The 25,920-nt window shown below is 40.0% G+C and overlaps 1 protein-coding gene across 8 annotated transcripts in view; it reads right to left on the bottom strand.

Annotated features, from left to right (window-relative positions):
* The window catches only part of Mcmdc2 (minichromosome maintenance domain containing 2), a 37,106-nt gene extending 14,461 nt beyond the window's left edge, over positions 1 to 22,645 (bottom strand). For 2 of the 8 annotated variants that reach the window (XR_004117790.1, XM_031366812.1), the window contains exons 1-10: positions 19,843 to 21,248; positions 18,267 to 18,403; positions 18,036 to 18,166; positions 17,847 to 17,906; positions 14,587 to 14,782; positions 13,681 to 13,803; positions 13,464 to 13,568; positions 11,044 to 11,169; positions 9,161 to 9,398; positions 3,729 to 3,934 (exon numbers count right to left, since the gene is read on the bottom strand). Coding sequence is in view for 7 of the 8 variants with exons in the window: in XM_031366812.1 (XP_031222672.1) it covers positions 3,729 to 3,934; positions 9,161 to 9,398; positions 11,044 to 11,169; positions 13,464 to 13,568; positions 13,681 to 13,803; positions 14,587 to 14,782; positions 17,847 to 17,906; positions 18,036 to 18,166; positions 18,267 to 18,360 (1,279 nt within the window). In the remaining variant the exon portion in view is untranslated. The other 6 variants (XM_031366817.1, XM_031366818.1, XM_031366814.1 and 3 more) reach the window with 6 other exon arrangements.
* Between the last annotated feature and the right edge of the window lie 3,275 nt (positions 22,646 to 25,920).

The following is a 25,920-nucleotide window of genomic DNA, read 5'->3' as shown; positions in this document are numbered from 1 at the left end:
CTATAAATGTAGTTTGTCTTAGTAACTGTCCATTGCTGTGAAGAAACACCATGACCAAGGCAACTCTTAAGAAAAAAAGCATTTAATTATGAAAAAAGCTTATGATTTCAGAGAGTTAGTCATTGGCAGGGAGCATAGCAACACACAAGCAGGCAGGGTGTTGAGAGGTAGCCAAGAGCTTTACATCCTGATTCACAGGCAGTTGGCAGAGAGCACAGGATTGGGGCTCACACTGGCTTTTGAAATCTTGAAGCCTCTCAGTAACAATCTCTTCCAACAAGGCCACACCTACTCCAACGAGGCCACACCTACTCCAACAAGGCCACACCTACTCCAACAAGGCCACACCTACTCCAACGAGGCCACACCTACTCCAACGAGGCCACACCTACTCCAACGAGGCCACACCTGCACCAAGACCACACCCACTCCAACAAGGCCACACCTATTCCAACAAGGCCACACCTACTCCAACCAGGCTACACTCCTAATCCTTCCCAACAGTGCTCCAACTGAGAGGTAAGCACTCAAATATATGCTGAGCCTATGGGGATCATTTTTGCTCAATCCAACACACACTTAATGCCACAAAATTATACAAAAGTTGAAATGGCAACTTCTGAATGTATATTTTTATATTTTTAAATTACTTTTTGTTTTGTTTTTGTTTTTCTAGACAGGGTTTCTCTGCATAGCCCTGGCTATCCTGGAACTCACTCTGTAGACCAGGTTGGCCTCAAACTCAGAAATCCGCCCACCTCTGCTTCCCAAGTGCTGGGATTAAAGGCGTGAGGCACCACTGCCTGGCTTATTTGTTTTTATGTGTGCATGTGTGTGCACACATTTGTGTGCAGGTCACAGTGTGTGTGTATATTAGAGGAAGTCAGTTCCTTCTTTATACCCTGTGGATCTTAGGTATCAAAGTCTGTCACAGAGCTGGCAGCAAGCATCTTTACCCACTGAGCCATCTCACCTCGTTTTGTTTGTTTTTTTAGAAGAGTCCTTCTATGTAGCTCAGGCTGGCCTCAGACTCACTATGTATCCTAGACTGGCCTTAAACTCATGACCCTTCTTCCTTAGATTCTAGATTTATAGATTTATGTTTTTGTCAACAAAATATGCTATTTTTTTAAAGCTAAATGAAAGATATCAGTCACAGCTGGCCACGTATTAAAGGATTCGTTTATATGTTATGTTCTGAATAGGCAATTCCATAGAAGTAGGAGGCAAATTTGATCCAGAGGCACAGTAGAGCCTCTTTCTCAGTTGGTGACAGTGACTGCAGTCGAGGTAAGAAATGGTAAGGAATTGGACTTCAGTTTATCAACAATGAATGAGAAGTCACTGAAAATTAAAGTTAGAGCCACTTGTGTCATGAAGGCCACATAGACACTATAAATGTTCAAAGAAAGTGACAGGCCACTGTTGATAACACATGGATGTATTTCCTCCAGTCTCACAGCACTTTGCAATGTGTGACTTCAAAGGAAAAGCTGTTTTAAAAATTCTCTTTTGTGTGTGGTGCTGGGGACCAAACCTAGGGTTTTCAAGGCAAGCACCCTATCAATTAAGTTATATTCTCAGCCTAAAGTTATTAAAAATTGAAAGATGGTACCAGCAGTGTTTTAATCAATTCCGGTCTCTTCTGGATTTGGCATTAGTCCCTACTCTTATGCTTGTTGCTATCTCCTTGACGTTTTTACTCCTATAAATGGCAAGCATGTGTTCTACTACTGAGCCCAAGACTTCTGTTTTTTAAAGTATTGACTTACGGAAACTTCTATATTCTGAATGTACCCTGTATGTCTTAGTTGCTGTTCTATTGCTGTAAAGGGACACCACAGCCAAGGCAGCTCATAGAAGAAAGCATTTAACTGGGCTCTTGCTTACAGAAGGCTAGTCTGCGACCATGGCTGGGAGTATAGTGGAAGGCAGGCAGGCAGGCAGGCAGGCATGGTGTTGGAGTAATAAGCTGAGAGCTTACCTCCTGATCCCCAGGTAGGAGGCAGACAGAATGTCTGAAGTTCACCCCAGCGACACATCTCCTCCAACAAAACTATACCTCCTAATCTTTCCTACATAATTTACCAACTAGGGACCAAGCTCAAATGTATGAGCCTATGGGGGCCATTCTCATTCAAGCCACCACATTCATACATACATACACACAAATAAGTGATTGGAAAGGAACATACAAAGCTGTTGAGCATACACATCTCTGGTTTCTGCCTATGGATGCAAAGTGACCTGCTGCCTTGAACTGCCATCATTCTTTCCCTGACAGGATGGACTGTTCCTTTACAACTGTGAGTATAATAAACCTTTCCTTCTATACATTGCTTTTGTTAAGTATTTTGTTGCAGCAACAAGACAAGTAACCAATACACCTTGCCAAAGTAATACTATTTTGACAGCAGTCTACTACTTAGCTGTCTGTATACTGTATACTCCAGCTAAATAAAGCCTCCCTTCCCATGGTCTGGCAGTATTTACTAAAGCCTTCAAAGTTTCTGAGGACAAGGATCAAGTGCTCCCCTAGACACATATCTTTTAGAGCTGATTGGCTTCTGTCCTGTATGAGGGACTTAGAACTCTATAAAACAGGAGTTAGAGAGGTGGTTCCCATGAGTGCAGCTGCCAGTAGGCTATCAAATGTTCCATCAGTGACTTCTGTTAAGTGCATTTACTTATCAAGCTGCATGTGTACCTGTCAGCCATTGGTAGGCTGGCACTGTCCAGTATGTAATTACACCTTTCCAGAAAACTCACATAATTATTCATACAGATTAAGTTAGGCCTATCTCAGGTATGCTATGCTGGTCCAGTATTCAGAATTAATCAGTGTGGAGCTAGAGGGATGCCTTAGTGGTTAAGAACCATGGCTACTCTTTCAGAACACTTGGATTTGATTCCCAGAACTAACAACAGCTCACAACTATCTACAAATCCAGTTCCAGAGGATCCAACGTCCTCTTCTAGCTTCTAGAAGAACCAGGCCCAAGTGGTAAATAGACATACATACAAATAAAATATTGATATTCATAAACAGCAAAAACCCAAAGCAAAACCAGTGTAAACTATTAAAAAATCACACAATCAAATTAATAGATATAAGAAAAAAGATATGACAAAATCCTATGCTGATTCATAATAAAACTTCTTAGCAGACTAGGAATAGAAGGAAATCTCTTCATCCTGGGTTTTAAAATTAAAACAACAACTCCACAGCTAGCATTAATTACAATTAATGGTAAGAAGCCTGAAGATTTGGAACAACTATTTTCCTCATTGTGCTAAGTCTTCAATAAAACAATAAGACAAAAAGGAACAAAATTGGCTCAAAATACAGTCATGTATTAGAGCCTAGAGTAAAAGCTAAAACAATTTGCAAATTAAATTATTATTTTATTTCTAAAGTTGAACTGAGAACTAACATTCGGTCTTATTTTCATCTCCTCAGCCCCGTGCACTTTTTTTTTTGTTTGTTTTGTTTTGTTTTTTGAGACAGGGTTTCTCTGTGTAGCTCTGGCTGTCATGGAACTCACTCTGTAGATCAGGCTGGCCTCGGACTCAGAAATCAACCTGTCTCTGCCTCCCAAGTGCTGGGATTAAAGGCGTGCACCACCGCCCGACGGCCCCGTGCACTTTTATCTCAGCTGTTAAATGACTCCTCAGTACTGGTAAGATGAGGTTAAACAGGTAGAATGACTGGAGAAAGTATTATTTACCTGATTGAAGTTGTTCAAGTTTATCTTTTTTATGGGATGTCAGGTCTCCTATAAAGCAGATACCACCCTTAGCAAGCAAAGCACTGCCAGCCTGAATGCTCACTGCTCCAATTCCATATTTATTTCTGGACACTGTCGGAAAAACTTCGGTACAGACAGGATGACGTATACCACGGGAGACAAGATTCATGCTAAAATTCAAAAGTCTAAGGGAAATAAATTATTCACCAATATTTAATAATTTAATAATTGATTTTCAGAGGTCATTACATTTAACAACATGTTTAAATTTAATTTGTCCAATTTCTATCAAGCACTACATATATGAAATCTGGTATTTTATTTGAACAATTTACAACATAGACAGAGTTAGAGAAATAATTTACAATGGAATAATTCTAAAATAATTTCTTGAGAATACCACAAAGGGAATTATTATTTCCTTTTGGAAAGGAATCAGAGAAAGCCATAGGAAGGCAACATTTAAACTGCATCATTGCTGCTGCTGTTGTTGTTTTTTTGAGACAGGGTTTGTTTGTGTAGCCTTGGTTGTCCTGGAACTTGCTCTGTAGACCTGGCTAACATTCTGAATTCTGCTGCCTCTGCCCCCTGAGTGCTGGGATCAAAGGTGTGCCACCACCGCCTAGTAGATCATAGTCTTTTTTTTGGATTATTTCCTTTTATAAATTCCAGATTTGTTTTTTAAGTTTGTCAATGTCCTATCTTGACTTTTCCTGCTATTTCTGTATTATGATAACTCTTGCTACATCTTCCTTTTTGCTTTTAATATTATTGTTAACTGCTTCAATTTCTTTAATTCTCAAATTCAAATTATGATAAAGGACTATTACTATAGTGCTGTGTAAATCTAAGATATCCTCCAAGCACTCATGTTTTGGGGGTTGATTGAATTATGGGCTTGGGGAAAGTGTGTGGATCCTGGTGGGACTCACAATAGGACAGGAGCTTTAGGAGTTAAGACCTCTTAAGTCCTAAGTCATGGACATTCCCTGGACAAATAGACTATGTCCTCTGCCTCTCTTGTCTCTCTCCCTCTGGTTCCTGTCTACCAAAGGTGAGCTCTTTTTCTCTGCCATGGCATTCTGCCTCAGTACTGGCCGATAGCAATGGAACATGTAAATGATAGACTGCAACTGTGAGCAAAATTAAAGCTTTTACCCTTTCAATTGTTTCTCTTGATTACTTATGACAGCAATGAAAACTCTAATGTGGCTATCTTTAAAAGCCTTACGTTAGAAATTATAACTTTTTGATGCAACCATATATGATGAAAAGATACAGTCATGGAATGTGAAAGCACCCAGGTAGTGTCCTTTAGATGTCGATAGGAAAATGCCTCAAAGTGTGGTCAGTGAATGCATCATCACAGGGCTTACAGATTAGCCCAGGGGTATGAAACACAGACATACTTCAAAAGGAACATTTCTAGCCTGAAATGAGCAGTGGTTCTTAGCTATAGATCATATGAAAATCATGTAAGGAGTTTTGGTTTGTTTCAAAACAAATTCTAATACCCATCTCTCGTCCAAAACTACTTAAAATAGAATTTTTGGAGGTGGTATACTAGGTTGACTTTCCTGGTTTCAAGACTGAATAATCAGGACTTTATATTATCAGTCTAAGTATAGACAAAAAAATTACAACAAAAAGTAATGTTCAAATAGATTTACAGTCTAGTTTAATTATAAGTTTGGTATGAGGAAACGAGGAAATAAAATCTTATAACAGATGATGTGGAGATTGCATAGGAGAAACATCAACTTTCATTACACAACACCACATACAGACATTAACTCAAGGGCCAGGTGGACAGCTAACCCCTCATAGGTAAGGACACTTGCCCAGAGACTTGAGTTCAATCCCTAGAATACATGTAAAGGTACAAAGAGACAATCAACACCATCAAGTTGTCCTCTCACCCCTGTGTGTGCTCTGTGGCATGTGCACTCCCCCACAAAATGGACACACGGGAAAAGACTCAACAAAAAGCCAAAATATATTTCTAGGAAAAAAACAAAGAATTTTCACAACTTTGACGTAGGCAAAAATTTCTTAACTGAAACCAGAAAACATGAAACATAAGAGAAAATAACAAACCGGAAACAGAAATCCTCTAAATCAAAGTGTCTGCCCATCACAGACACATTTCAGGAAACTCATAAAAGCTTTCAGATTCGAAATCTCACAGTCTGCTCATATGACAGCAACTTACCTAAGAAGTGAGAAACCTGGAACATGCAAGGAGACATACAAGTGGAAAATAAACATGGAAACCAGCTGAACTCTGTACATTAGAGAATGTGAGTGGGCATCCCGGGGCTCCATTTCACCTCTACTGTAAGAGCTCGCATGAAAACACTGAACCACCAGTGTTGGGAAGGACAGAGACAAACAGATCCTTACACTGCTGGCAGCAATGTGAAACGGCCAGCTTTACAACAGTTTGTTAATGGAATTAAAGTCGCATCTACCTTATGCCCCAGAAATGCTACTCCAGGTCTTTATCCAATAAAATGAAATATTCCGCAAATATTTACAGCAGAGATGTAGAGGCTTTGTCTAGTACTTACCAAGTCTTAGTATTGATCCCTATCACCAAAAGGTTAATATAGAACAATTTATTTATAATAGTCAAAACATGCAAAACCCAGATATCCATCGGGAGAATAAGAACATTGTGGCATATTCATATCAAGGGGTACTACTCATCAATAAAAATGACAAACTATTGAATCACACAAGTGAACCAATCCTAAAACTACATTCAGACTATATTCAAGAGAACAATTGTTATTATTAAGTTCAAGAACAGGAAATTAGCTGGGTGGTGGTAGGTATACCTTTAAACCCTGCAGAAGAGGCAGAGGCACATGAGTCTGAGTTCAAGGCCAGCTTGGCCTACAAAGTGAGAGTTCCAAGACAGCCAGGGTTACAGAGACCCCTGTCTCAGGGGACAGGAAAGTTTGTTATGGTGATATGTGGAAGGAAGACTGAGGTAAGTTTACAGGGTGATAAAACATTGCTTTATTATGGGTGTGTGCTGGGTATTGTCCTTTCACACAGATGACTGCCACCTGGGAAAGGGAACCCCAGCTGAGCAGCTGCCTCCGTCAGATGCTCTGTGGGCATGTTTGGCAGACATTCTCTTGATTAGTGGTTGATGTGGGAGGATCCAGCCACTGTGGCTTGTGTCACATTGTAGGACCTAGGTTGTATAAGAAAGGCAGCTGAGCAAGACACAGACAGCAAGTCAGAAATCCGTGGTCTTTTTTGGTTCTGCTGTCAGTCCCTGGGTATAGGTTCCTGCCTATACCTCTATGAGCTCCTGCCCTTACCTCTCAGTGATGGAGTGTAACATGTAAGCTAAAATTAAACTCTTTCCTCCTGTGAGGTGCTTTTGGGCCTGTTTATCACAGCAATGTAAAGCAAAATAGAAAAATTTGTCAAAACTTGTTTTTTAATAATAATGATATTTGTCTCTGTGGAGCTGAAGAGATGGCTCAGAGGTTAAGAGCATTGGCTGCTGCAGTAGGCTTTGTGCCTCCACTTTTTATAAAGTGGTATATGATTTCTTTCTTTCTTTCTTTCTTTGGTTTATTGAGACAGGGTTTCTCTGTGTAGCCCTGGCTGTCCTGGTACTCACTGTGTAGACCAGGCTGGCCTTGAACTCAGAAATCCACCTGCCTCTGCCTCCCAAGTGATGGGATTAAAGAAGCGTGGCTACCACTGCCTGGCAGTATATGATTTCTTTATTTGTCATCCGATAATTATTTTAATTTTGTTTTTTTTTAGTAACTATGTCTCCACATTCATTCTTGATTTGGACTTCATTCATTTGTCTTTGTAAAGCCAGATAAAGTTTTGTTATCTTTCTAAGTGTCTGTGAGAAACCAACTTTCTGTTGCAATAATTTGTTTTGTTTTTATGTCCTTAGTATCAGCTTTAAATTTTATTATTTCATTCCTTTTCTGGTTTTAGTTTCAACTTTCCACTTTTGCATTTCCTTAAGATTATAGGCCTTGAGTATTGGTTTGTGACTTTTGTTTTGTTTTGTTTTGTTAAGAAGTAGTAGTCACAGGTAGCTCTTCCTCCATATACAGTCAAAGATGGCTCTGACCTTCTGATCCTTCCGCAGGGCCTTCCTCATGTCATCATGATAGGCAGGCCACCATGCTCAGCTGAGAGAGATTTAGTTATTATTTACTTTTTTATTTGGGGGTTATAATATAATTACATTTCTTCCCTCCCTTTCCTCCCTCCAAGCTATAAATTTTCTTTTGGCCTAGGTTTTGTGTATTATGTTTTTATTTTTATATATCTCCAGATGTTTTCTAATTTATCCTGGGGCTTCTTTGATCCACAGGTTTTTTAAGACTATATTGCTTAACTTCCACTAATTTGTTAATCTTCTAGGTTCTTTCTATTAACAGTTTCTAAGTTCACCCTGTTTTGATCAGTAACACATTATATAATCTGTAGCTTTAAAGTACATTTGGCTTTAGTTTGTGCCTAACTGTGTATTCTGTCCTGGGTAATGCCTCATGTCCTTTGTATTTGGTGATGATTAGCCAGGGCGTTTTGTATGTCTGTTGAGTCTTGTATAAGTCTTCTGCTTCTGTAACCATCTTGCATCTGCTGTTCTGTCAGTTTTTGAAAGTGGGCATTGATGCTTTACATTATCATTATCAAAGATTATTTATACTTTTTAATCTATCTGGTTTTGTTTCATATATAATTATAATTTGTCATATGAATGCTTATAATTATTTTACCTTCTTGTTGTATTTAACTTTTTATTGGTGTTTTGAAATGATCATTCATTTTGTGTGATGTTAGAATAGTCACTCTTACCCCACTTTGGTTACTATTTGCACAGAACATCTTTCCCATCCTTTTTATTTCAAACTAAATAAAGTTCTTATATTTTTTTAAAAAAAGAGCATTGGCTGCCTTTCCAAAGGTTCTAGTTCAGTTCCCAGCAACCATATGGTACCCACACCCATCTATAATGGGACCCAATGCCTCTTCTGGTGTGCAGGGATACATGTTGACAAAGACTCATAAACATAAACAAACCTTAAAATCATAGTGATAAGACCTGGTTATTTCACTATATATAAATTTTATCTAACACCAAAAGTTCCAAATTCTAAGCCAGGTGGTAGTGGTGCAGGGCAGAGGCTAGCAGATCTTTGAGTTTGAGGCCAGTCTGGTCTACAAAGCGAATTCCAGGACAGCCAGAGCTTCATAGTGAGACCTTTTAAAAAAAGTTTTCAACTTTATTTATACTAATTTATTTAAATGCTTTAATACTCAGATGCATTCTATGTAATCATAGTAATATCAGGAGGAAGAATTTATACAATTTTGTAGCAATATATAATTTAGAAACTTCACGGCAAACACCTTACCTGTCTACAAGCAGAGTGTCACTGGCTATAACTAAAATGTCCAAGCAGTCTCCTCGCTCCCTGTTGCAGTCTCTTGTCTGCACTAGACTCATCAACAAACAGAGTTTGAGCAAATTGTACGTCCCAGGAGGAATAATCTGTGATGCGAAGATATTGGCCAGTATTGCTGGGAATTTCCAGCACGAGTTGGAAGTCAAGGAGAGGAGACACCTAAAGTTGTCACTAATTCCTGAAGGAACTGAAAGAAAATAAAAAGGACAGATATTTGATTCCATTTGTTCAAAATAATTTCAAAATATAGTTCTTGTAATGTGCCATACTCAAATTTTGTGCTATTATGATTGGTGAGCATGCTTGCCCATCATGTTCCAGTTGCCTCACACACCCACATGAATGAGCTGGGAGCTGACAGCCAGTCATCCGATCTGAAGTCATGTGTGAGCAGCAGGGGGGGCTTTGGCACTGCTGCTTTTGCTCCTGTCAGCAAGTACTGGAGTGCTCTGGTTGGAGGGTTTGTACTCCCTACTCTGAAAGCACTGGACTACACCACACTGCAATAGTCTAAATGTTCTTCACCCTGATTCTATCCGACTCCTAAGAAAGGTAAACGTTAGTGGAGAAGCTGTGTCTGATAGCTCTGCTATCCTTTGGGCAGCGCTTACACAGGTCTCTAGGAAGGCCTGTCTTACTCTAACACTGGAATCCTAGAGTTCAACATAAGAAAGCAGACTTTCCATCTGCACATAGGCTGTGTTCTGCTAACAAACCTGTAAGTCATGAAGCACTTCACAATACATGAAAATGGTCACAGACTGTTTACATTGCTTGCTTTCTTCAACAGTTTCCTTCTTTTAAGAGTCTTTCCAAGATAAGCTAAAGTATCTAGAATTCACTTGCATTCAATTTCAAGTAGGCTGGATGGTGGTGGTGCATGAGACAGAGGAAGAGGCAGGCTATTCTCTGTAAGCTGGAGGCCAGACTGGTCTTCAGAGCAAGTTCTAGGACAGCCAGGGCTACAACACAGAGAAACCCTGTCTCGTAAGACCATTTTAAAAAAATGGTAAATTCATGTTCGCCTTCTATTAATGCAGATTCTAAACTTCCTACTCTATTCAAATGTAACCAGCTGTCCCGCTTTTCTATTTAGCTATCAAAGCAAGTGAGGAGAATAGGACTGCTCTCCATTTTGTAGTTACATAATGCTGAATTATGGCGCTGTCCAGGGACGCTGCTGGTAAGAAAGGTGGCATTGTCATCTCCTTGCCTTTCTCTGATCTCTTTCAGGACCCAGGAAGAAAAGGTACTGCTTGCTCATCTCCTCCTCAGACCACAGCAGTCACTATGAATTGCCTTAGTCAGAAAACAAATCTAGTAACTCTTGGTGCCCTGAAAGATTTCAGGCTTCTTACTATGTGTACCCCAGGTTGACTTCCTGCCTCTGTCATCAAGCCCTAGACTTGTTAAGTTTGTACCACCAGGCTCAGAAAAATGTCAGAAACAATTCTCTCATTGTTAACTTACAAAAAGTCAACATAAGATTTAGTTCCAGAAAGAGGTCTTTAATTACACCAGACTGTAAACACCTTCTTTCCTTCCTTAATAACACTTAGTAGCAGAGACTGCTAAAATAACCCAGGCTGAGCAGCAACTCACTATGTAACTCAAGCTGGTCTCAAGCTTGTGTCCCTCCTGCCTCAGCCTCCTAAGAGCTAGGATTACATGTGTGCACCTCCACCCCAGGCTTAGTGGCCATCTGACTGGAGTGAACAGCCTGGCACTCTGCTTTACTCTGTTTCTACTCTTAGGAGAGGGCCTTGCACAAAGGCAAACAAGTTTGCTAAACAGATGGACTTACATATGTTAAAAGACATGTCTTTTCTTACCTGTTGCTGTGTAAGGAGTGACACTATTTGCTTCTACACAGAGAGCAGTTTGTGAAGTTTTGACACAGACTGGAATTCCAATAATTTTGTATTCATTTCCTATTTTCACCTTATTCACTAGTTCATCTATGTTTATTAAACACAAAAGAAAATAGCATTAAGTACATGAAATTGCATACCATCATGTAGTTCAAAGATCTGGAAGAAGTGACAGCTCAGTAGTTAGTGGAAAGATGGCTCAGTGGTTAAGAGCACCAACTGTTCTTCTGAAGGTCCTGAGTTCAAATCCTAGCAATTACATGGTTGCTCACAACCATCTGTAATGAGATCTGATGGCCTCTTCTGGTGTGTCTAAAGACAGCTACCATGTACTTACATATAATAATAAATAAATCTTTGGGCCAGAGCGAGCAGAAGTCCTGAGTTCAGTTCCCAGCAACCACATGATGGTTCACAACCATTTGTACAGCTACAGGGTATTTATATACATAAAATAAATAAATAAATCTTTTAAAAAATACAGTATCTATATGCAATGGCACCAATAATGGAAACCAAGGCCATTGTATTGCTAACTATGTTGATATTTATAGGTAATATGAGTTAGCCTCGAGAGGTATGTGGAATAGCAACTAGGATAATTAAGTATTCACCTATAATGCAGTGAAGAGGAAAAATGCCATTCTATATAAGGTAGAACATATTTCAATTAAATGCTAAAGAATGTTAATAAACATCATGTAAGTAACATTATTTATTTAGAAAATTAAGTAACTTTAAAAAATTCCACTCACTCTCTACAGTATTTCTAAGGTCTTGCCTGGGTACTCTATTGCACACTGCAAACTGGATATTCCCACCTGTACCTTATTCATGGAAAACTGAGAGAGCAAGCAACCTCCGTGGAGCCAAGTCATTGTAAGAGGCAAAACTGAATGCACATCTAGTCCAGTCTTCCACGACACGCTTTTATGCTAGGCCAAGTTCTTCTCACACACACACAGGCTGGGCTAAGCCTTTAAACTCCATCACGTGTGTATGTGTGCTGTATGTATGTGTGTGTGTGTGGGTGTGTGTGTATGCGTGCATGTTGGCAGTCAGAGCACAACTTTCAGGAATCAGTTCTCTTCTCTCACCAAGTGGGTTACAGTGATCACCTCAGGCTGTCAGGCTTGGCAGCAAGCATTTTTACCTGACAACACATCTTAACAGCCTTTCAAGTTTATTTTTGAAGTACAATTAAGGGCTTAGAAAGAGGCTCAGTCAACAAGGCACCTGCCATGCTCTTTCCTGAGTTCTGCCTAGTTTCCTTGCGCCCACATGAGAAGCTGAGCACGGCCGGTCACACCTGTAACCTCAGTACTAAGTGGTGTAGGGGAGGACAGGCCAGTCCCTGGAGCTCATGGGACAGCTAGCCGAGCCCAAAGGATAAGCATCACACCCTGTGAGAGACCCTGTGAGAGACCCTATCTTAAAGACAGGGCGGGGAGAGATCTATAAGACACTCAGTACATGTATAAGACCTCTGTACATGTCCACAGGACAAGTACATACACTACACATACACACACACACACACACACGCACACACACATGCACATGCACACGCATGCACACACGCATGCACACATACACGCATGCACACACACACGTGCACACATGCATGCACACACATGCACACACACGCATGCACACACACGCACACACACACGCACACACGCATGCACACACATTCTTCCTGTCCCTTGCTTCTCCTCTCTCACCTGAACACAAGCACCGAGAGTCCCAAGACAAACAATGAAACACACAGTACTTAAAGGCTGTAGAATGACAGCAGCCATCTCTCTAAGTGAATACTTTTAATTTCTCAAATTTCAGTCCACAGGAAAAGGCAAAGGAGCATTGTTGTCACAGCCCTAGCTTCTTTCTTAGGTGCCTCATCCTGTGAGTGATGCTCCACTGCATGCAGACACTTGTACTTACCCATCACTTCTCCACAAAGACTCACAAGTGTCATCTCATCTTTAACAGGTACTTACTCTGTGCAGCAAAATCCTCAAATCACTTCTTCATCATGTTCATATACTAATAATTTTTTTTATATTGGGCCTCACTGTGTAAATCTGGCTGGCCTTGAACTTACAGAGTGGCTCTGCATGCTGGGATTAAGCATGCACTATCACACCCAGCTCTGTATGCTAATATTAACAAAACATAACATACAACACATACACACACACACACACACAGAGAGAGAGAGAGAGAGAGAGAGAGAAATAATGTAGTATCATTATTATAAAGTGGCCATGACCCTTAGGACTTGGCAGTTCCAGATAAAGATGGCTTTCCATGCTTAAGCTGTCAGTGTACTTTACAATATGTTAGCCATTTGTTTCGAAATCAAACAAAACTTTACATACCTCTTAGGAAAATACCAAATGATTGAAACCTAAATGGCTGGTTTTTAGAGTCTCCTTGAAAAGCATGAAACATTTTTGTGGTGATTATTTCAACTATCTGTTTATCTTAAGATAAAGAACAAAAAAATTATTAATAGAATCCATATTCAGTTTAGTTTTCTATTAAAATACAAGTGACTATTTGAAAGTTATCACAAAATGTAAATGCATTTTTTACCACCAAGTACTCTAAATTTTCTGTCTTCTTGAAGTGAAGATGAACAGAGACTGCATAAAAAGTCATTTCTTACTGTTGCAGATTCTGTAGCACCAGGCACATGGACTCTTATATACTGAAATCCTGAAAGAAAACAGTGCTGAGCTCAGCCTCTCTCAGATTTGGCTATTTTTCAATCATTTAATAATATCAGTTAGTGTGCATTGCCTTCCTTGTTTGCTTGTTTGTTTTTAAAGATTTATTTATTATAAGTAAGTACACTGTAGCTATCTTCAGACACACTAGAAGAGGGCATCAGATCTCATTATGGATGTTTGTGAGCCACCATGTGGTTGCTGGGATTTGAACTTGGGACCTCTGGAAGGGCAGTTAAGTGCTCTTAACCCTTGAGCCATCTCTCCAGCCCTAAGTCTGTTTCGACAAGGTATCACTGTGCAGTCCAGGCTAGCCTTGAACCCTCCATCCTTCTGTTTCAGCTTCCCAAGTGTTGGCAACATGGCTGTTTGCTCCCAGGCACTGTGCTAAGGCATTTGTGACAAGGATACCTAAATACACAATTTCTGTATGTGGCATCATTAACAGAGAGCTCAGAGAGGAAGCATCACCCAGCTCAACCAGCCTTGAGGTTCAATGGGGAAAGAGGGCTGACTTAGACACAGAGGAAACTGCACGAGCAAACAGATCTCATTTTGTTCTGTCTCATTTGATATGTCTTTTTCCAGGATAATATCAATACTTATTAAGCTGTGGAGTGCAGGAAAGACCATTTCAAGATTATGCACAGTAAACTAATAAACATTGGGAGACACCAAAATGTCTGGTTTATCACACTTTGATTAGCCACCAATTATAAATATGGTTTGAGGTGAACCAGATTGATTTTTTCATTTCACATTGAACACTGACCTTTTGAAAAAGGACATACTTCATCTGAACACAGGAACCTTGCACCTTGCGTGTACTTGGTTATAGTTGTCATTGCAATAACAATCCCTTGCATCATATAAAATCTCTGAGACGCATAATTAAGTGGAAGCTCACAAAGATTAAGACTATAGCTTGGCAGGGCTGGTAAATGTGTTAACTTCAACACAATATTGATCTGAGAAGAACACAAAAAGCACATTAGTAAAAGTTGTAATCCAGTTTGACTTGCCTTATTATATAGTAAGAACATAATATTATATAATGTGTTATTGTTGCTATGAACCAAATATTAAGCTAGAGGAAAACATAAAATTTAAATACAAATCCTATAACATCTTAATTAAAAATACCACAATGAGCTCATTAGTTCTCCTTTAAAAAATACACATTTTTCTGGATCACACTAAAAAACAATGTGAATCCCAGTAGCATTGGACACTTTAGTGCCCAAATTGTGATCTTGAAATATCAATTGACTGAGTAGTGGTGGCACTTGCCTTTAATCCCAGCACTTGAGAGGCAGAGGCAGGTGGTTTTCTGAGTTGAAGGCCAGCCTGGTCTACAGAGTGAGTTCCAGGACAGCCAGGGCTATACAGAGAAACCCTGTCTTGAAAAAAGGAAAGAAAGAAAGAAAGAAAGAGAGAGAGAAATGTCAATTGGCATTAAAAGAAATCGGAGCTCTTTTGAAGGAAAGTAATGATTCCAAGTCTGGGACTGCAAATATAGGAGATGGCAGGCATTGGGGCATCTAATTGTTTTAAAAGATATATTTATTGTGTACACACATGCACACATATACACACACATGCACACATATGTCACAGCATACAACACATGTGAAGGTCAGAAGACAAACTGTGAGGATCAGTTCTCTCCTTCTACCATGTGGGTACAAGGGATCAAATGAGTCAGGCATGGAAGCAGGTGCCTGTCTCTGCAGCTATAGTGAAGAGCTCATGCAAGTCTCTAGTTGAAAAAATAAAAAAGAAATATTGGCATCATTACAGGTTACTACCTATTTTCAAGTCATTACCCTTCAAAGCCTTAAAAGTAAAATAATCAAATAATCAAATATATATCCTGCATTTCCTAAACAAATTGTATTTTAGAGTAAACAAATAATGATAACAATAATTTATTTTTCTTTTCTTTTTTCTTTTTTTTTTTTTTTTTTTTTTTTTTTTTTTTTTGAGACAGGGTTTCTCTGTATAGGGTTCCTGGCTGTCCTGGAACTCACTCTGTAGACCAGGCTGGCCTCAAACTCAGAAATCCGCCTGCCTCTGCCTCCCAAGTGCTGGGATTAAAGGTGTGCGCCACTACCGCCCAGCTTTTATTTTCATTTATGAATGTAAGACATTAAAATCAGAAACTTGCCCATGCTCTCCTATTCAGCTATATCTCCAGGTGAGACACTTTATTTTATAGAATAATTTCAGATAAATCAGAAAGGGTGGCAAAATGAGAAAAATATAAAATTACAACTGCTAATGAAATGATAGACTGTAGGTATTCTAAAACCATCAGGTGAAAGTTGACATGAAACTATAATTAATGTAGGAATCAGAACAATAGCATCTGAACCATTGGCCAGCTGACATCACAATGGCACTAGTAGTATATCCTTATGATATGGAACGTATAATATGTAGCATTATACAATGTGTTATTAAAATGAGTTGAATGAAGACCTAAGCCTCCAGAGTCAAGTCTTACTTTAGACATACAGGATAGAGAAAAATAACGGATGTTATCATAAGAAAATAATTAGATGGTTCCAGATGGATAATATCTTACAGGATAATTAACCAGTTTTTTTTTTTTAAGTCAATGGTATGTATAAAAATGGAAGGCATGGGGCTAGCACCAGACTGAAGAAGCCTCACAGAGCGATACTGAAGGACTACTGCAGTGTGTGGACTACTGCAGTGTGTGAACCTTGTTTTAATGATTTTCTTTCTTTGGGGGGTGGGGTTGCTCGTTCTCTCTCTCTCTCTCTCTCTCTCTCTCTCTCTCTCTCTCTCCATCTTTCTGTAAAGATAGGCTCTAGTGTAAGCTTGCTTCAGATTCTCTGTGTAGCTGAAGATGGCCTTAAACCTTCATTTTTCTGCCTCCTAAGTGATGGAATTATAGGGCATACACTACCTCATCCAGGTCTTTGGTCCTGGCTCGACGGAAGAAAAAAAAAACCAAAAAGTTAAAAAAAGATTGGAAAAATTAAAATATGGACTGGATATTAAATGATATGAAGAAAATACCTCTAGTTTGTAAATGATGATATTGTGATTGTATAAGAAGAACACAATGCAACAGTTTTTAGAACTTGACCCTGAAGTATGTGTGGAGTGAGATAACAGCATCTGGGATTTGCTTTAAAATATTTCAGATAAATACAGATGATGCATATACATTGTATCACTTCACTTGAATGATAGATATATGGAAGTCAATTGTATAACTCTTTACTTTTGGATACTTTTGAGATGGTTATTATAAAAGCATTTATTCTTAAAAGTGATAATATGGGCAAAATTGAAGCATATTAAGGTTATTTGTGTTAATGCTGGCTGTCAACTAACTAGGAGTCAGTAGCACCTTGGAATTAATAGAGTACCCTGGTAAATGTGTTGTTGGGGTGTTTTCAGAGATGATTAACCATGGGAGGCTCACCTACCCTGAACACTGGCAGCCATGGGAGGCAGACCTGACCTGAACACACAAAGCACTGAAACATACCCTTCCTCCTTTAAACAGGTTCTGTCAGATGCGTTGATACAGCATTGGAACTCTGACGAGCTGACCTGAGTTCCATCCCCTGAGCCCATGTGGTGAAGAAGAGAACAGAGAGACAACCATTGTCCTCTGCAGACTCTGGTGGAATAAGCATGACCACCCCACAAATAAAAATGGTAAGTGTGAATAGAAAAAATCTGACAGAAAATAGTAAATTGGACTTTGCAAAATGTATTCTGCTCTTTAATTATTAACTTATTACTGTGAAACAGTATTGTATGTTATTTTGAAAATTTGTACTTCAGTCTTAAAAACTTAAAGTTGGCTGGGCAGTGGTGGCACTCGCCTTTGATCCCAGCACTTGGGAGGCAGAGGCAGATGGATTTCTGAGTTCGAGGCCAGCCTGGTCTACAGAGTGAGTTCCAGGACAGCCAGGGCTACACAGAGAAACCCTGTCTCGAAAAAACAAAACTAAAAACAACAAAACCTTAAAGTTGATTAAGACTTACTTGATTTTCCTTCTGTAACTGTCCAATTAGTGAGAGAGTCTTAACAGCAACAAAGCAGACCTGCAATTTCAAACAAGCAAACACATTACCATGATTTCAAACAAGCACACACATTACCGTGATTTCAAACAAGCACACACATTACCAAGACTTCTGTATGACATGAAAGTCCTTTCTTCTTTAACTTACTGATTGAAAGACTTGAGCAGCTTTCAAAGGATGGTGTAAAATGTGATTTCCAAGTTCAGCATCTAATTCAACAATGTCACAGGGGTTTATTAAAATATTGAACCGATAGACAGCATAGCTTTGTTTTGACTCTGTGAAGATATGAATGTGAACACCAGGATGATAATGTGCGGACTCTTGTCTGAGGGTTCTTGACTGACACACCATTGTTGACCACCTTCGCTGACATACCATTGTAGTACTTGCAGTCGTCCATAAACTTCTGGAGGCCTCCACTTCTGTCAAGATAGACAAGGGCTGCCTCTTTCATCTGAAGATTCTCCATTTTCTCCTTGTGGTAATCTCTATAATTAGCAAGTTAACCACAGCTGGTGGTAAAGATTAAAGTGATAAGACTCATATAAAGAATGAGGAACAAAATAAAGCTTACTTTTGAAGACCACTAAGGAAATTTACAAATTTTTAAAATGAAAAATTGAGAATGCAACTAGATAAGCCTTCCAATAGAAAGAAAAAATTGAAACCTAGCCATTGATTGAACATGCAAGCATGTACTACTGACTCACATCTCCATCCCCACATAACACTTTAATCAACATTCAGTTATGAGATCCTGCAAAAGACCACAAACTTAACAGGATGTTCAAATGTCTTTCTAGGGTAGGAACTTCTAAAAATGCAAGTTGAAACTAATAATTTTAAATGATGATAATCCCAATGTAAACATCGGCTGAAGGATGAAAGTCACATTAACTCATCAATCCAGTCTGGGATAGCAAGATGACTCATTGGTTAAAGAAGTCAAGTCTCATGTGTGCGTTTGACCCCTGGGACCCACATGGTGGAAGGAGAAATCAACTTTACCAAGTTGTCCTTTGATCCCCAACCTCCCTGTGTGCACACACACAAGTGTAAAAAAAATAATTAAATAGTAAATGTGGTCCTATGAACACTAACTTAAAAAGCCTGAGAAATAGTTCTTGACTCAGCATTTATTGGGGATATTGGTTGGCCTCTCTTGACTCAGTATCTTTAGCTGACAGAGACAAAGGTATTAAACAATTAAGGCCTCTTTCCATTTTAAATCTTTGTCAGTGACAAACATAGAACATTAAACTGTAGAGGTGGAGAGGGGAATATAAAATGCTCACTTAAGCAGAAACTATTAGAAACAAGATATGTCATGCAGTCACTCTGATAGTATTAGGAATTATATGATTAGGATTGGAACCTGTCTTTAAGGAATCCAATTTAGAGAAGTCAGAAATAATGACTAACACATTATTGAAACATTATCAGCTATTATTATCTATTATTTATTGGCTAGCTCACTTTCTCTAGGCACCAGTAATACAAAGATGATCAAAACACAGTGTCTATCCTTTAAAGAGCAAGCAAGTCAGTCAGCTATGTGAACAACTGTATGATAACTTGTAGTAGGAATGTGAACAGGTTAGTGGCCACAGAACATAAGTGAAATGCTTTACAAAACTGGGCCCATCCTCATGTATTTTTCCACTGCTTTGGTCTCTTTTGGCTGATGATAGAAGGTAACAAGGAAGCCATGCATTCCACTTCAAGGGGATAGAGTGATTATTTCTTTGTGGCCCTAAGTACAATAATGCTGTTCTAGCTTGCTTGCCCAGCATGCACAAGGCTGGGCTCAATCCCAGCACCACCCAAATAAATATACAAATAAATAAGTAAATTTTGGTTTTAGAAGGTGAATATTCCTATAATAAGAGAGTTTTCCAAAGATACTGGCTAACACCCCCATTATGAGTCATATATCACTGATTCTACTTACCCAGTATCATTCAGGATATTTTTGTTATAACATTGGGGTCAAAATTAATAATTTTGAAGGTTGACATTGTTAGAATATCAGTTTTTTGCCAAGTGTGCTCATGGACACATTTAATCCCAATGATAAGGAAGCAGAGGCACATAGGCCCCTGAGGTCTAGGTCAGCCTGGTCTGCTGATTGCAACAGCCAGGGCTACACAGACAATCTGTGTCTCAAAACAAAACAAAACAAAACCACCACCACCAACAACAAGAACAAAAACAGGTTTCTGAAGTTGGAGGACATTGAGTGAAATGGTTGTGTAAATTCAGACTGAGTTTTTGAAGTGCAAGATAATTATAAAGAGAAAGAGAAGTTTACAAAGTTTTTGAAAACAGAATCATGTACAGTTTTTTTTAAAAAAATTATATTTTGGAAATTAGCTCCTTCTTGTTGCCTGTGTGGAGAATGCTTTGAGACTTAACAGCCAATTATCAGTTTTCAACTAGTGTTGTATGTCTAAGAGATAGATGGACTAGCCCAGGGTATTTGGAACAAAATGGAATGGAGGAGATAATTCTAGAATTTTAAAGACTCTAATTCTGAGCTTCATGACCAACCTGTACCAGAGAGGAAAAAATTCAGTCGAGGCCAGGTTATGACTGCAGGTGTTCAGTAGGTTGGGCAGACTGAGTTCAATGGATAGGGTGGTGGTGGCACACAGCCTTGATCCCAGCTCTCAGGAGGCAGAGGCAGGAGGGCTCGGCAAAGAAACCAAGTCTCCAAAAACCAAACCAAACCAAACCAAAACAAAAAGGCAGCCTTGGTAGCCTCGGGCTACATAATGAGCTCTACAGTAGTCTGAGTTGCATAACAAAGCCCTGTCTAGAAATCAAGGTCTGTGCTGTCCAAGGCTGGATTTCATCACAGCACCTCCAAACAAGTGAATTTTCACTCATCTGGTGTGGGTGCCACAGACTCTTGAAAGTAAGCCAGGTAGGAAAGGAGAGGAGAAGTTGAGTCTGGAGTTCAGGGCCTTCAGAAGATGGACAAAGAGCCCAACTGTCTGCCCAGAAGGGTCTTGCTAGGCAGTGATGGCACGCGCCACTCAGGAGGCAGAGGCCGGAGGATCTCTAGGTTTGAGGTCAGCCTGGTCTACAGAGAGTTCCAGGACGGACAGGCGGACAGACTGACAGTCAGTCAGTCAGTCAGCCTTGGGAATGGAGTCATTTGCAAGTAGGGGATTATAAGGAGAAAAGGACACAGAACAGGCCACGGGAATAAATCCAAGTCTTCCCTCTTGTCAGCGCTGAGGGAACCCTGAGGAGAAGCAGAGACCACGGCCCAAACACCTCAGAAGTCAGCCTCTAGAGCGAACCCGCCTGGCTCGCCGGCCCCTCGAGCCGGCCATCTTGCCACCTCTGGAATTAACCTACCTGCACTGCAGGACCCGCGTGGGCTACAGAGGGCCTTCTGCGCATGCTTACTCTGCTAACCGTCGCTTTGGCTGGCAAGCCCGCGCCAGCAAGCGCGCGGGGTCTGCCGGGACCTCAGCCCTTCTGTTACCGGGGCAACCAGTTCGCTCCCGTAAGGCAAAGAGATGGAGAGACCTTTGCTTTTGCTGTTATCTAATCCAAGACAATATCTGTATGAAAAAAATTTTAAATTCTGCTGGGGGAGATGCGAAATAACGTCGTAAACTTCGGAAACTCAAAGGGCTAATTCCAAGAGAATTGAAAATATGCACCACAGAAAATCTTATATGTGTAAACTCATACTATTACTCAAAATTGCCCCGAAGTGAACGTTTTGGCTTCCATCTAGTGTCAAACAGCTGTGGTATAGCAACACAAGACAACACGATATTCCCTTGAATTAAAAAGAGAATTAAGGGATAGCACAATACGGATGGCTCTTGGGTGCCCTGTGCAAGTTGAAAGGCACAAAAGTCACATGTTGTATGTTGCCATCCATGTATGAAATAGAATAGGCAAACATGAATACAAATTTGTGATTACCTAGGGTTTGTTTGGTAAAGCAGTGAAAAGTGACTGATAATTGGGTAGGGGGTTTCCCCCTAAAATTGTGGTAAAATACACATAATAAAATGTACCATTTTAGCCATTCTCGAGTGGAAGCTGAATGTCATGGAACTATAACACTGTTTCTAGTACTTAACCATCTTCCCCTAACTCTGTACCATTTAGTGATTTCCTAAGTTCCTGGCAATAACCCTTCTGCCTTCTTAAAATTAGCTACTCCAGAACTCATAAATGGAACAAATACAGCATTTGTTGTCTTATGCCTTTTATTCTACTTCATAAAATGTCCTTAAGGTTCATCCATGTTTTAGGGTGTTAGAATGGTCTTCATTTGTAGTATTCCATTACCTGGACAGCAAACTGTTCATTGTTACTTTTCTTGGTGCTGGGGACTGACACTGAACCCTCAGGCCCCATGGGTTTGGGTTGCTTGTGAGGTAATGGAGATACCACAAAATTGAATGAAGTTCTGAATAAAGCCTGTCAATTGTTGATTCTGAGACAGGGTCTTTCTACTATAACCCAGGATAGCCTTACATTTTCCTTATAGCCCAGGCTGGCTCTGAACTCAGTTCATAGCATAAGCAAGTCTGGAATTCACAATTTTGCCTCAGTTTCCAAGTGCAAGGCTAAAAGGTACACTTCACTTTATCAGGTTAATGGTGTATATTTAACTGGATGCATTCTATAGTATAAGAATTAAAGATCTATAGAAGTTTTACCAAATAACAAAACCACTAAAATTTGGGCTGGCTTAAGTGTACTACTTGGCATAGTAGACCTCCTTCCTCTTGAGGGGAAAAGGTTTCAGTTAGGAAATCACTGTCCCACAGCTTTTATGTCACATGTACCAGCACATTTTCTTTTTTTGTATTTTTGTGTTGAGTTTCTGGTTGTTTTGCTGACTTGGTAAACATGACACCATAGACGTGTCTTTTGACGCTCTGATTACAAATTTGGAGGGCAGTTTTTCTTTTCTTTAAATCTAAGTAAAAAGGAAAGCAACTGGGGCTGGAGAGATGGCTCAGTGGTTAAGAATTAAAGTCTTGACTCCAGCAGTCAATTATAGCTGGTTCACACAGACAATGAAGGGCTTGCATCCATTGCTGCTTTCATGTCACTATGAGTGACAACAGAGTAAAAAGGGGAAAATATTATTTTTTACATTATTTTGTATTCTTATGGCCCCTGTGGAAAGGGCTGGGTAGTGATCCATCTTGACTGTTAAGTGGATGGGATTTGGAGTCACCAGGGAAACATGAATCTGCGAGGATCTGTGAGAACTTTTCCAGAGGTTTAAGAGGGGGAAATCCACTCTAAATGTGGTGCAGCACCCTGTGGATGGACATCTTGGACCCATAGGAAGGAGCTCGTGAAATATTAGCATTTATCTTTTGATGTCTGACTGAAGATCCAATATAACCAACTGCTTGGCGCTTCTCCTGCCACTAAAGTCGCATTGTGCCTATGCCACCAGGACGGGCTGTTCCCTCAAACTGAGCAAAGCCAAAGTCACTCTTAAGTTGCTTCTGTTTGCTACGTGTCACACGATGGACAAGAGCCAAGAGCAACCTGGGGTCTTCCCAATCACCTAGCCAACACAAACTGAAAGCTCTCATCACTAGTTTTGACCTGGGAGTGCATGTGTGCTGTAATTCTGGTTAGTGAGACAGATCTAAAAGGATGAATGAAGTCTGCAGTGGAGCTTCTCAGGTAGAGAAATTAAGGATCTCTTCCCTCCTCTGGTTAGATATTCTCATACCTGGATGCAACTTCTCAGACTCTCACAGACATCTCAGTTCACAAAAGAATCAATCAGAAGCTGAAGGTAGTCAAGAAAAGAATCTAGGTGGTGGACATAGAGAACCAAGAGGCCATGGTGGAGGTCTGAGGGAACTGCCAGGAATGGACTTCCAACCCTCCTTTACCACACACCTGAGTCCCAGAGACACCAAGGCTGCAGAGGCCAATGGCTTCTAGTTGCCACCCCCACCCCTCCCACCCCAGCATCATGTGGAACGTGCGAGAGCCAGAGGGATCTGGAAATGTCACATTTCAACTGGGTATAACAGAGTGGCCAATTCATTTTGTAAGTATTTTTTTCTTACTTTATTTTGATTTCCTCTTTTCCACCCAAGGATCTCAATGGCTGTGCTTGTGTATCAGTTGTTTCAGGATTACCGTTTCCTTGCCCAGTTTAAGGTGGTTTTTAGCCATACATACGCCCCTTGTTTTCTTTCTCTCATGGTTACCCATTCCCTTGTGACTTTCCATAAATTTAACAATCTGTGGACCCTAACTACCCCAACTTTTCCTTCCCAGCTATTTTGTCTGTATTATTTCCCCAATTAGATTAATACTTAACCTTTTTTCTTATGCACCCTACTTCTCTTTCACTTTTTTTTAAAAAAGGATTTATTTATTTATCATATGTAAGTATGCTGTAGCTGTTTTCAGACACTCCAGAAGAGGACATCAGATCTCATTACAGATGGTTGTGAGCCACCATGTGGTTGCTGGGACTTGAACTCAGGACCTTCAGAAGGACAGTCAGTGCTCTTAACCACTGAGCCATCTGTCCAACCCGCTCTTTTACTTTTAATCTTACTAACTGTAGTTTGAGTCTACTACATAGCATCCTTGTTTATCTTCCAACAGTTACCGAAGTCAAGGGACCAGTGCTATAATAAGACAACTGTGACTGCTCTCCCAGTTAACATCCCACTCAGGGAATAATACAGAGCTTATATTAGGTACTTTGAGCACATGGACTAAGGAATTATTTTCTGAGCTCAACTATTCCATACTTAATTCCTACCTGATCATCAAAAATATTCAAACTGGGGGCTAGAGAGATGGTGCAGCAATTGAGTGCTTCCTGCTCTTGCAGAGAACACAAGGTTGGTTTGTAGCACCCACATGATGGTGCTACAAATTACCTGTAACTCCACATTACCTGTAACTCCAGCTCCACAGATTTGATGCCTTCTGCAGGCTACTGCACGTATGTGGTAGGATACTCACTCACTTACGCTCACACATACTCATAAATAAATCCTATGCCATATAGTGAAGAGAGTTAGATGAAGTCCCGGAGAACTCAAAATACAATTCTAAGTATGTTCAAAGACAGAATGAAATAAGGACGACAATGGAGAATATGAATTAAACAAAGAGGCACTTACCTGAAATGCTGGTAATAAAACACATAGGAAGTCTCAGCAAAATAAAAGATGAAGGAAAGGACAGTGTATCTGAGCTTGAAGACAAGATGGAGGAACCAGAACAATCCAACAAGGACAGACATAAAACAAAGAGGTTCCAGTGAGAATCTCAAGATATATGTGACACCCTGAAAGACCAAATCTGTGATTATAAGCATTAAAAAAAGGAATCACAGGCGGGGCGGTGGTGGCACACGCCTGTAATCCCAGCACTTGGGAGGCAGAGGCAGGCGGATTTCTGAGTTCAAGGCCAGCCTGGTCTACAGAGTGAGTTCCAGGACAGCCAGGGCTACACAGAGAAACCCTGTCTCGAAAATCAAAAAAAAAAAAAAAAAAATTTTAGAACTTCTTCAGAATTCCAGCTTCTACAGAAGACCAGCTGAAACACCTAGCCTCATGGGACTGTGCAACTACTAGACTTCCCGTTCACAGCTGCTCATTGTGGGTTAGTTGGACTGCAGCCTGTTCACCCCACATGGCCAGCAACCCACTGATGCCAGAACCAGAGTCAGACACTTAAAGAAGGAAAACTACCTCTTTTGTGAATTTAGATGCAATACTCCTCAATGAAAAGCTAGAAAATTGAATACAAAATGTATAAAAATAATTATGCATTGCAACTGTGCAATGCATATTCATGTGAATAACGTCAGCAAGGGAAGTCACATGACCACAGCAGTAGACTCAGAGAATATAGACATCAAATCCTAACACCCATTCTGGACAATTCTGAAGATCAAAGCTGAAGGGACAACATTACCTGCACTCAAGACCTGTGATCAATCTAGTGTAGTCAAGATGGTGTGGAGTTGGAGAGGGGATAGCTTGATCAA

Source organism: Mastomys coucha, unplaced genomic scaffold (genome assembly GCF_008632895.1).
Source record: "Mastomys coucha isolate ucsf_1 unplaced genomic scaffold, UCSF_Mcou_1 pScaffold14, whole genome shotgun sequence".
NCBI classification, from domain to species: domain Eukaryota; kingdom Metazoa; phylum Chordata; class Mammalia; order Rodentia; family Muridae; genus Mastomys; species Mastomys coucha.
This window is presented reverse-complemented; position numbering and strand designations above follow the sequence as displayed.